Source organism: Periplaneta americana, chromosome 11 (assembly GCF_040183065.1).
Source record: "Periplaneta americana isolate PAMFEO1 chromosome 11, P.americana_PAMFEO1_priV1, whole genome shotgun sequence".
Lineage (NCBI taxonomy): Eukaryota > Metazoa > Arthropoda > Insecta > Blattodea > Blattidae > Periplaneta > Periplaneta americana.
In genome coordinates this window covers 1431496-1441515 of record NC_091127.1, presented here as the reverse complement: position 1 = coordinate 1441515, position 10020 = coordinate 1431496, and the positions used below count along the sequence as shown (strand labels likewise).

The 10020-nt window shown below is 33.5% G+C and overlaps 1 protein-coding gene across 1 annotated transcript; it reads right to left on the bottom strand.

Annotated features, from left to right (window-relative positions):
* Window positions 1-280: 280 nt before the first annotated feature.
* On the bottom strand, window positions 281-9431 carry LOC138708582 (uncharacterized). The gene is made up of 3 exons (XM_069838700.1): window positions 9276-9431; window positions 4452-4651; window positions 281-538 (listed from the first exon to the last, which is right to left on the bottom strand). The coding sequence occupies exons 1-3, from the start codon at window positions 9348-9350 to the stop codon at window positions 367-369; spliced, it is 447 nt and encodes a 148-aa protein (XP_069694801.1). The 5' UTR covers window positions 9351-9431; the 3' UTR covers window positions 281-366.
* Window positions 9432-10020: the final 589 nt, after the last annotated feature.

Sequence of the window (10020 nt, the reverse complement as noted above, 5' to 3'; positions counted from 1 at the left end):
TTTACACCTGCTGTGAACCGTATGACATGAAATTATATGGCGGTAAATTAATTCATTGTGTCATAATCTGAGATCGCGCAGCTCCTACAAAGCAAAGCAGAAAATGTGTTGTCTGACAAACAATGGTCCTCCATGTGAGATCTGTCATCCCTCAGTGTCGTGCAGAATCACCCTGTATGTGCGTGAGTATACAGTAACAAAAATATATTTTGTGTACAGGGGCGAAGTTAAATTATAAAGAATGATGTTTATATTAATGTTTTATCAATTTGGACAAAACTACATTTTACTAATAAAACGTTAACGTCATGCGTTTTTGGGCCGAATAAAACCCGAGCTCGCAGCAAGTAGTGCTTCACGTCAAATTTACTGGGCAGACTTGGTGCTGCGCAGGCTCGGCGGAGAAGAGCTCTGCGGGATGCAGCCCGTCGAGGCGCGCGCCAGGTGGTCGTGGTGGTCGCGCAGGGGCAGGTAGGGCCGCTCCAGGAAATACGCCGCCTCCCCCAGCTCGGTCCTGTTGGGCGGATGGGGATCGAACCTGCACAGAGAAATGCCTCGCTCACAGCAAGGAGCAGGATATCTCCCACGGGAAATTTAATTCCTCATCCTCACCAGTTGGCTTACTATGAGTAACATATTATAAAAGGAAGCAACATGTAGCCTAATTTCGTCCTTTCCATTTCCGAGATAGCCTGTACGTTATTTTTTCTGTATTACTGTATATTCTACATTACGAGTAGTCTATGTTATATTGTTGCCAGGGAGCGAAACTTGGTGCCCGATGGAAGAGAGGCAAGTGGTCTCAGGTTAACTGTGTTCTACAGCAGTGGTATTCAATCTTTCTTGCTAGTTTACCACCAAAATATATTCGCACCCCCAAACTGCATTGCAATCATATAAGAATTAACAAAAGACTATGACTGATGTACTAAAAATAAATTATTATTATTATTATTATTATTATTATTATTATTATTATTATTATTATTATTATTATTATTATTATTATCGTACAGTAGTTATTGATGCAATAATAATAGTAATGATCTGCGTAAAAATTTTTCAAGCACGAAAAACAAGAGTTGATATTGCAAAACAAACTACAGAGGTTGAAAATTATTAGAATAATCTTAATTTTAAAGGTTTTTTAATAGTTCCTTCACGAATATTAATTGAATTGATGAATATTGGTATATATTACTATACTGATGTAGGATAAATTTACTACTAACAATGCCGGAAAGCATTGTTGTACATTGGTATTTTTCTTATTTTACAATTGTTATGGGAATTCAGAAATTATTATATTATGTTGGCGGAATTGGAAACATAAAAAATTATATGCACAAAACAGATGTATACGTTCATTTGAACCTTCACAACAATGTAAACGCAAAGAACAATTTGTTTAAAGTATTTCTTAATTAATTTTTTATGTTTCCAATTCCGCCAACATAATATAATAATTTCTGAATTCCCATAAGAATTGTAAAATAAGAAAAATACCAATGTACAACAATGCTTTCCGGCATTGTTAGTAGTAAATATATCCTACATCAGTATAGTAATATTATATATCAATATTCATCAATTCAATGAATATTTGTGAAGGAACTATTAAAAAAAAACTTTAAAATTAAGATTATTCTAATAATTTTCACACCTCTGTATAATATAATGCAATAATTCTCAACAAGTATAATAATAGTACATTATGCAACGAGCCTATAATGGTAGTAATTAAGACGTGAGTATGTTTATGAAACGAGCTCAAGCGAGTTTCATAATTTTCATACGAGCGTCTTAATTACCATTATAGGCAAGTTTCATACGACTTTTTATGCTCGACCATATTTCTAACTTGAAATTATTCATAAGTATTCATGCAATTCTTATGTGACTGGGGAGCTAACTGACCTTGTGCAATCTCGTAAATTGTGAGATGTGCGCAGACGCGAAAGTATTGATTTTTTTCGGGCAACGAATGTCGACGAGCTTGATATAAATTCGAGAGTAAGATAAACGTTAAACTTGATATAACCTTGAAATTGAATTCGACATTGAAAAACGAAATGACAAATTGAATTTATTTGAATATTATTTACAATTAACGCTAATTATTATAGTAACAGAACATAACCTTCTGCGACAGTATTGGATTTCCAGCCTGCGTGACGTTTTGCTAGTTGTCTTTCGATTGCATATCCGAGAATAATCGAAAACCTGAACTTTAATGAATAGGTGTACTTTAAGGACATGCATTGAAGGACTGCTACCAGGTGTATAATTACTACATTTCGGCATGGTCGAGCATAAAATAAATTATGTCAACCTTTTTACATACGTAATCAATGGGTTACGTACCCCTTGGGATACGAGTACGCGTACTATAGATTGAAAACTACTGTTATAGAGTCCCTGTATTGTATACGATAGAATTCGGCGTGGGTCGTGCCCCGTCTCAGATAATAGAAAAGAAACATTTTAAATGGGATTAAAATAAACAAAACAATCTTTAATGCCTAATAATTTTTTTCTGACAATCTGATAATGTAGTAGTAAACAGAAGAGGCACCTTTCACACTGAGCCAATTATCAATTAAATTAAAATAAAATTTAAGAATATCAACAAAAATGATAGATTTCGAAAAAAAAAAAAAAAAAAAAAAGAAGTCCTAATAAGAAGCATCGCTTTACGAGTTGTTAAAAAGCAACATCTATGCTCTAACGAACTGTAAATAAATAACTAACATAGCTCCTAGAGTTCAATTGTTTTAGATAGCGAAACCCCGCACGCAGCGCTCCACTCGGAGATCATCTACATCTACGTTCCATATCAAGAACACAAAATGACGATTTATCCCAACTCGACTGTAACGAATTTCTTCATTTTATTTCTTACGTATTATCAAGGGGTAAATAAGTTATCCATGCCACATAATATGCACTTCCAGATCCCTGTGCTGCGGGAAATTAATTATTACATGAAGAATTATTTCTAATTTCAGTTGAGATTTCTCCAAGTTTCAAAATCTTCCAGACGAAACCAGACCAGGCAGAAAAAAATAATTGAGCAATGTTTAAGGATTAGCATGCTCTGTCCCAAACACATTTGGTGCGCATGAGACCAGCACTCAAGAAATATCGCTGTTTTTTATTTTTTAATAACGATTTCCATGAGTAGGCTATAAAAATATCAGAAATAATTGAAATACAGTGTATGTCCTACAGCTAGTTTATGTGAATTTGTGAAAAATTACAGCATACAATGTAATAAATTAAATCAAATGTCTGAAATAATAAATAAAGCATAATAAATAACGTGTTGGCTTTTGTCGGAAAGGAGAGTTATTGCGTAACAACAGGCATCATAGAGTCCGTGGAGCTATCTCCTGTCTTCTTCGGAACAAGGGTTGGGAAGTTCATGAAGAGGTCCACTGCATTTCTGAAGACGACTCTCACAGAAGAGCGGATATAATAGCAATAAACAGGCAACAACAAAAGGCTATTATCATAGATCCAACTATACGCATGGAGAGAGATCTAAACCAAGCTCATCAGGTTGATCAGGAAAAGAGGGCCATTTATGAACCTTGTATTCCCTACCTTAGTGCCAAGTATAGCATCCCTCTCTTCAATTGGTCAGTGACAGGTTTATTTTTTGGTGCTCGGAGTTCTTTACCAAAATTTACATATCACTTTTTAAAACAATTATCAATATCATCTTTTGAAATTCAAAAAATCATCTCGCAAATTCTCAAAGATTCCCTGCAGATTATACAATTTCATTTATACCACTCAGAAGGCCTTAATTAAGGATATGCTAATTTTAAATAAAATCTTTTTTTATCAGTATAATTTAGTCATCTTGTGAGATTTTAATTCATAATTGATAATCAATGGTGCTTAATTATTACACTTTATTTTTATAACAATATTCATATTTAATTAATTGTATTTGTTTGCTATTCATTTCCGGATCCTCGTGGTCATCCTTAATTAAGGCCGGATGAGTTTTTCTCTCTCTCTTATTATTATTATTATTATTATTATTATTATTATTATTATTATTATTATTATTATTAAAAATGCTAACTTACATGTAGGCTATTTCGATCCATTCAATGTATAGAAGTATTAGAATATTGCAATGTCTTTGCTAATATTATTTGCATAATCCTTATACACAAATTGGTACTAAGAATCAACTCCTTTTCCTAATATTTTATAGTATTAATTCTTGTAAATTAATTATTGTAATCTATGTTCTTTATTTTGTTGTTAACTCAAGTATTTAATTTGTACCATAGTTGTTCATTTTAAAGTATTAATTGTATCACTATGCTGGACTTTTATTGGACACTGGCTGTTGTCCAGCAAATAAATATCAATAAATAAAAAAATAAATAAATTATTATTATTATTACTACTACTACTATGTTATACTGTACCAGATCACAAATTCACGAAGAGGAGGACGTCTTCTCACACAACACAACAACAGCAAGGGCAGGAATGCCAAAAGGGAGCAGAGGATGATCTTCATCAGGTAGGGTTGCAGGATCAGTTGCACAAAAAGAGGCAACCAACTGATATCCGGCTCTTCTTGCGAGTACATCAGAAAACGTTTACTTGGAAACCACAAACCCATCTGTAAGGAAATAACTAGGAAGTCCTTAATTTGCAAATCAAAGTCTTGTTGGTTGTGAAGTGATTAATTTTTGGAATTGATTCTTATTTCTTCAATGCATAAAATAATATACATTCGGGATTAAGCCCTCGTGAAAATCAGTCAATCGATAGCTGCTGTAGCCTATAAAGACCTTTCCCTCAACAATTGAAAGAAAAATATTCTTTAATTAACGAAAAGAATACGCGTTTAATGTCAATGTTTATTGTGTTATCATATATGGCTCGCCATGGCCTCCCCTATTCTTCCTCGCGGCATAATACGTGGTTTTCGTGTTCATATTCGCTTCGGTCGATTTTATATTTATCAATTTTATTATTATTTCACCCGCCAGAGGCCCTGATGTATCTAGAATCAAGCCTCCATTCGATTTTATTACATATTTCAGACTCTTAAACAAAATACAGCAAATTTAAATGGTTTAATTATGTGTTACCTGGTGAACTACGGCTTTGACGAGACGAGCATGCGCAATGTTATGTCTCTGGAACTTAGAAATTGTAGGCGGCCCATTCTTTTTGCTGTTAAATGTAAATTATACAATGTAATTAATGATTTAAAAAATCTCTTGTTGTCGAACTACGACCATTTTCTTCAGCCAGTTAGAAATAGTTACTTGCCACTTTAAGTTTTAAAGTAGTAATCGGCCTCGTCTCACCCATCCATTCCTTACATACGCGAAATCTATCTGTTCTGTATACTATATAACGTCTTCGTAAGTGCAAGTTTGAACCAATAAATTATTGAGATTTGCGATAGATTAATTAGTTTAGGAAATTGTATATTTATTATGTAGAAGTACATTTGTATATAGATCTTTTGTTAAATTATTATGTTTTGTACTTTTGTGAACTATATCAATAAATCTATCTATCTATATAACGTCTTTGATCTGTCCAGGCACCTTTACAGTGTTGCCACAACGCTGTAGGTTTTAAAATTCCTATGCAGAACAAAAGCTTCCACAGGTTTGGATCAAATGTCTGCACATTTAAAGGACAAAACTCAAATTCTTCCACTCATTTATTATCATAATACACTGCTCTCTTAAACTGACTGAGCATATTGGGAACTAATTCAGTAGCTTTCCCAAAACACGCTATGAAATGTTTCATATACAATAATTTTTTCTCGAAGAAGCACAAAAGAGCAAAATTGTATTAAACTTTTTGTTTTAAATAACTCAAGGAATAACCCCTGAAATTAATGACATTACTTATGGTTCACCCTGTATATATTTATTTATTTATTTATTTATTTATTTATTTATTTATTCATTTATATATTCATTCATTCATTCATTTATTCATTTATTCATTTATTCATTCATTCATTTATTCATTTATTAGTTTTTACTTTTTTATCCTTGTACACTTTCAGGCTTGCCACGAAAATGATATTTAGAGGATTTAAAAAATAAATTTTTGTCAGAGCAAGGATAAAATGAAATGTCATGCAGTTCCAGGAATTGTCTTGATAACATAGTCCGGGCGAGTTATCTTATACGTTTTAAAACAGCTTAAACTTCCCGGAGTTTTTCTGGGGGTAACTTTGTTAAAGAATACTTGATAGCAGCTGCTGAAGAACTTCATCTAAATGGAGATCACACCTTCAGATCTATCAGTTTGTCACGCAATATAGAGGGCAGTTAAAGACACTGAGAATCAACTGGCTCTCGACAAAAGCAATGACGTCATCGATACGGCACAATTTGTAACTTTCATGAGATGTTGATTTTGAACTTTTTTTGTAAGGATTGTTAGACTTGGGATCCACTTGTGGTAAAGACAATTGCCTTAATCACTCTGTAACAAATTATAAATTGGCATGAAATAACTTTTTTTCTGTAGCAAAGATGGAGGCCCAGCAATGACTGTTTCAAGAACAGTTTCTTATTATAAAAGTGCTGAATTCAGATAATGCCCCACAACATTTGGATTCCGTCACTGGTGCAAAGGCGAGCAGTCGCTCAACCTGTCGCATGAATAATGTGTGCTGTGAGGACAGAGCTTCTCTCACTTCCTTTTTTCTTCACCCTGTCTAACAGAATACTACTTATTCTCATTTTAAGAAGTTACATGGCAGACTGCACAAGGAGATGCCGGAATTCCCTGCCTTCATCTTCCACACTTCTAGCATCTGCTTTGAAAATTGTCCATCGCCCTTCTTGGTTCTCTTTGAGAAATTGAAATTAATCCCCTGGCGGATATTAAGACTGGTTCACAATAAACCGGAAACGAGAATCGGAACGAAAACGAAAACGGTAAAATTGTTAAAATGTGTACATTTAAATGTGAGCATTCACAATTAACGAAAAGCTTGCCGGAGCCCGGGGTCGGGAACGGAGAGTTGGCCAAGTTTCAACTTTGGCGTTCACGTTTCCGATCACAGCCCACTAGATTCATTCTATTGCCATCTAAAAGCTAGTTTGTCGTCATATATTTTGTAGCAAGAAGACCGTGACATAACCTATGCATTATTTTGTTCTGTGCTGTGCATCATGGAGCAAGTTTTATTTGATGAGATTCTAATATTGAGTGTCTTGCAATAGCTGCATCTTTGAACACCGATCGTAAGTGAATCATATTTTATTACTGTATTGGTTGTATTACACACTACATATTCATGGTTCAATTCAATAACTACTGTTGTGTTCATTTTTGTTCTATTACAAATGTTTCTTCTCTAATTATTTTACGTTATGGTAGACTTAAAATAGGTTGTGATAATAAAGATGCATGGGCATATTTAACTTATAGTCCCGTTCCTAATGAAATGTTTCAGTTGAAATTTCGAAGTTGGTTAACCTGTGTTTATGTTGGCTGCCTTGTACTCATGAGAGAATGCCATTGGTCAATTATACACAAATAACATCAGAGTGCGTAATATCGACTTTACATATCGTTATTGGCATGCATATCGATGCATAGTCGTCTACGTTCCCGGTTTATTGTGAACCAGCCTTTAGTCTTTAGTTCGTCAAGTTGTGTAAATTTATTCTGTACACTTTACCATTTAATATTCCCCCGATCTAAGCCCCTGTGACGATTGTCTCTTCGTAACAGATAAAGTGTACAGAGCAGAGACGAAGTAAGGCCCCTCAGCCCCTCAAACAGAATTAAGAAAGATGGTTGGTAATTTTCTAAGAAGATGCAATAAATACGTGGAAAATGAAGGTAAACAGTTCCAGTATCTTCTTGCATGATTTGAGTGAATATGTACGTTTTTAAAAATACAAATAAATAGTATTTTGTACCCAGTACTCAGGTGCCGCGAGTTAAACTGCGAAAACTTGTTGCCGGCCTCCCTGGAGCATACGCTCCGCGGCCCGCGAACTCCATGCTATGATAACGTTTCATAGATAATCCGCTCACTCAGTATTATTATTATTATTATTATTATTATTATTATTATTATTATTATTATTATGTGCTTTTAGGTTTTTGCCAAATTCATCTGCTTTCAATTATGAGCGTACTTGTAAATATTTTAACTTTTCTAGCCTTTATGCTAGACGTCTTGAGCCTGACTACTTATTCTTTTGTAAGGCCTTAAAGGGTGATATTGATTGTGAATCCTTCATAAGCAGTATCTACCTTCGGGGCCCTTCGAAAGGTTTAAGATTTCAAAAACTTTTTTATACCCATAAGCCTAAATCTCTCTCTCCAGTTGTCAGATGCATGAAAGCTGCCAATTTACATTATATTAATTCAGATCCGTTTACTGTATAGTTTGTTGTCTGGCTAGTCTTATATTAAGCATATTCATTTTTAACTTCGTTTGTGATGTATTTAGCTTTTCTGTATCATGTATTTTTGTAATTATCTATTCATTTTGTCATCATTGTTTATTTGTATTTGTCTCTAATTTTAATAATTATTTGTATGCACTGTGTCTTATATTATTCCAGTCTTCATTTATATGATTTCATTAATTCATTTGTAATTCATTTTATTTAATTGCCATTATCTTAATTATCTCACTGTACTAATTTTAATAATTATTTGTGCTATTTATTTTGTTGCATTTGGTCAATGATTAATGTAGACTATTATATTGATTGTATTTCATCTCACTGCCATTTTCTATCATCCATTCTGATCATCATTTGTTGTTTTGTTTCGTTTTGTTTTGTTTTGTTTTGTTCTGTATTGTGCTAAACTGTAATTGGCCTTGTGCTGTTCTTTTGCACGTTAATATTCTAAATAAATAAAAATAAATAAATACATAAATAAATTATTATTATTATTATTATTATTATCATCATTATTGCTATTATTATTATTATTATTATTATTATTATTATTATTATTATTATTATTAGCTACATATTTCCAATTACGCATCTTTGATCGCTCCTTTCCTCAAGAAAGCATACTGGTAGATCTAAAATAAGATTCATATGATCCCAAGAAGGGACGGAATTCCCATTATAAATCACGAAGTGGAAAGTAAAAATAAAAAATATGTGGAAGAGAATGTCACGAACGAAGAAGGTTTTTAAAATGTCACACTCTGACCAACTTAATTTAATCTTCATATTATTGAATATCGAGTTTGTAACCGATGAAGTCAACAGCCTCACCTTGTGCCAATAGAGGCGAAGTAACGAGTCCATGAGCGACAGCAGCAACACCCAGATCTTGATCGCTTGCCTCATCAGCCAGACAAATACCAATGTCTGAAACGACGGAAACTATAGCTATGGTATGACACAAAACACACATTCATAAACTCTAAACAATTGTTCCAAAGCAAGCTGAAAGCAATGTCATTCTTTGCAATGACGCTTACAGAAGTCGAAAACAATGACGCAAGCAGCACTTCCGCAAGCGCGTAGCTTAAGAACGTGCTTCACCATCATTGTTGCCAAGTCAACGGTTTTGTAGCTAAATTTGGTGTTTTCAGGACTATGGTCAGCTACAGAATTTTACCGTCAGCGGCTAGCTATTTATTTGGCGGTTTTTTAGGCAGACGAAGACGATATTTTTAAGTTTTTCTGTGTAAAGATGTTATAATTTTTTATATGTACTTGCGGACAACATTAGTTAATCATAAACCAGAGTTTAGTATGGTATTAACACACTTTTTCATTGCGCGAGTATACAATATCAACGTTTTATGTGAACTCGATTTGGTGCAACGACGTCCATTTCCTGCTTCATCCATTGTTGTACAAATTTAATAAGGTATTCCACATTCGTTAACCTCTTCATCCAATGTATGCATTGTTTTTGTAAATGAATTCATGTATTTAATCATAAAGAATAGATAATGAACTAAATTATTATTTTCATTTATGATATATTATTTAATTTATCACTCCGCAT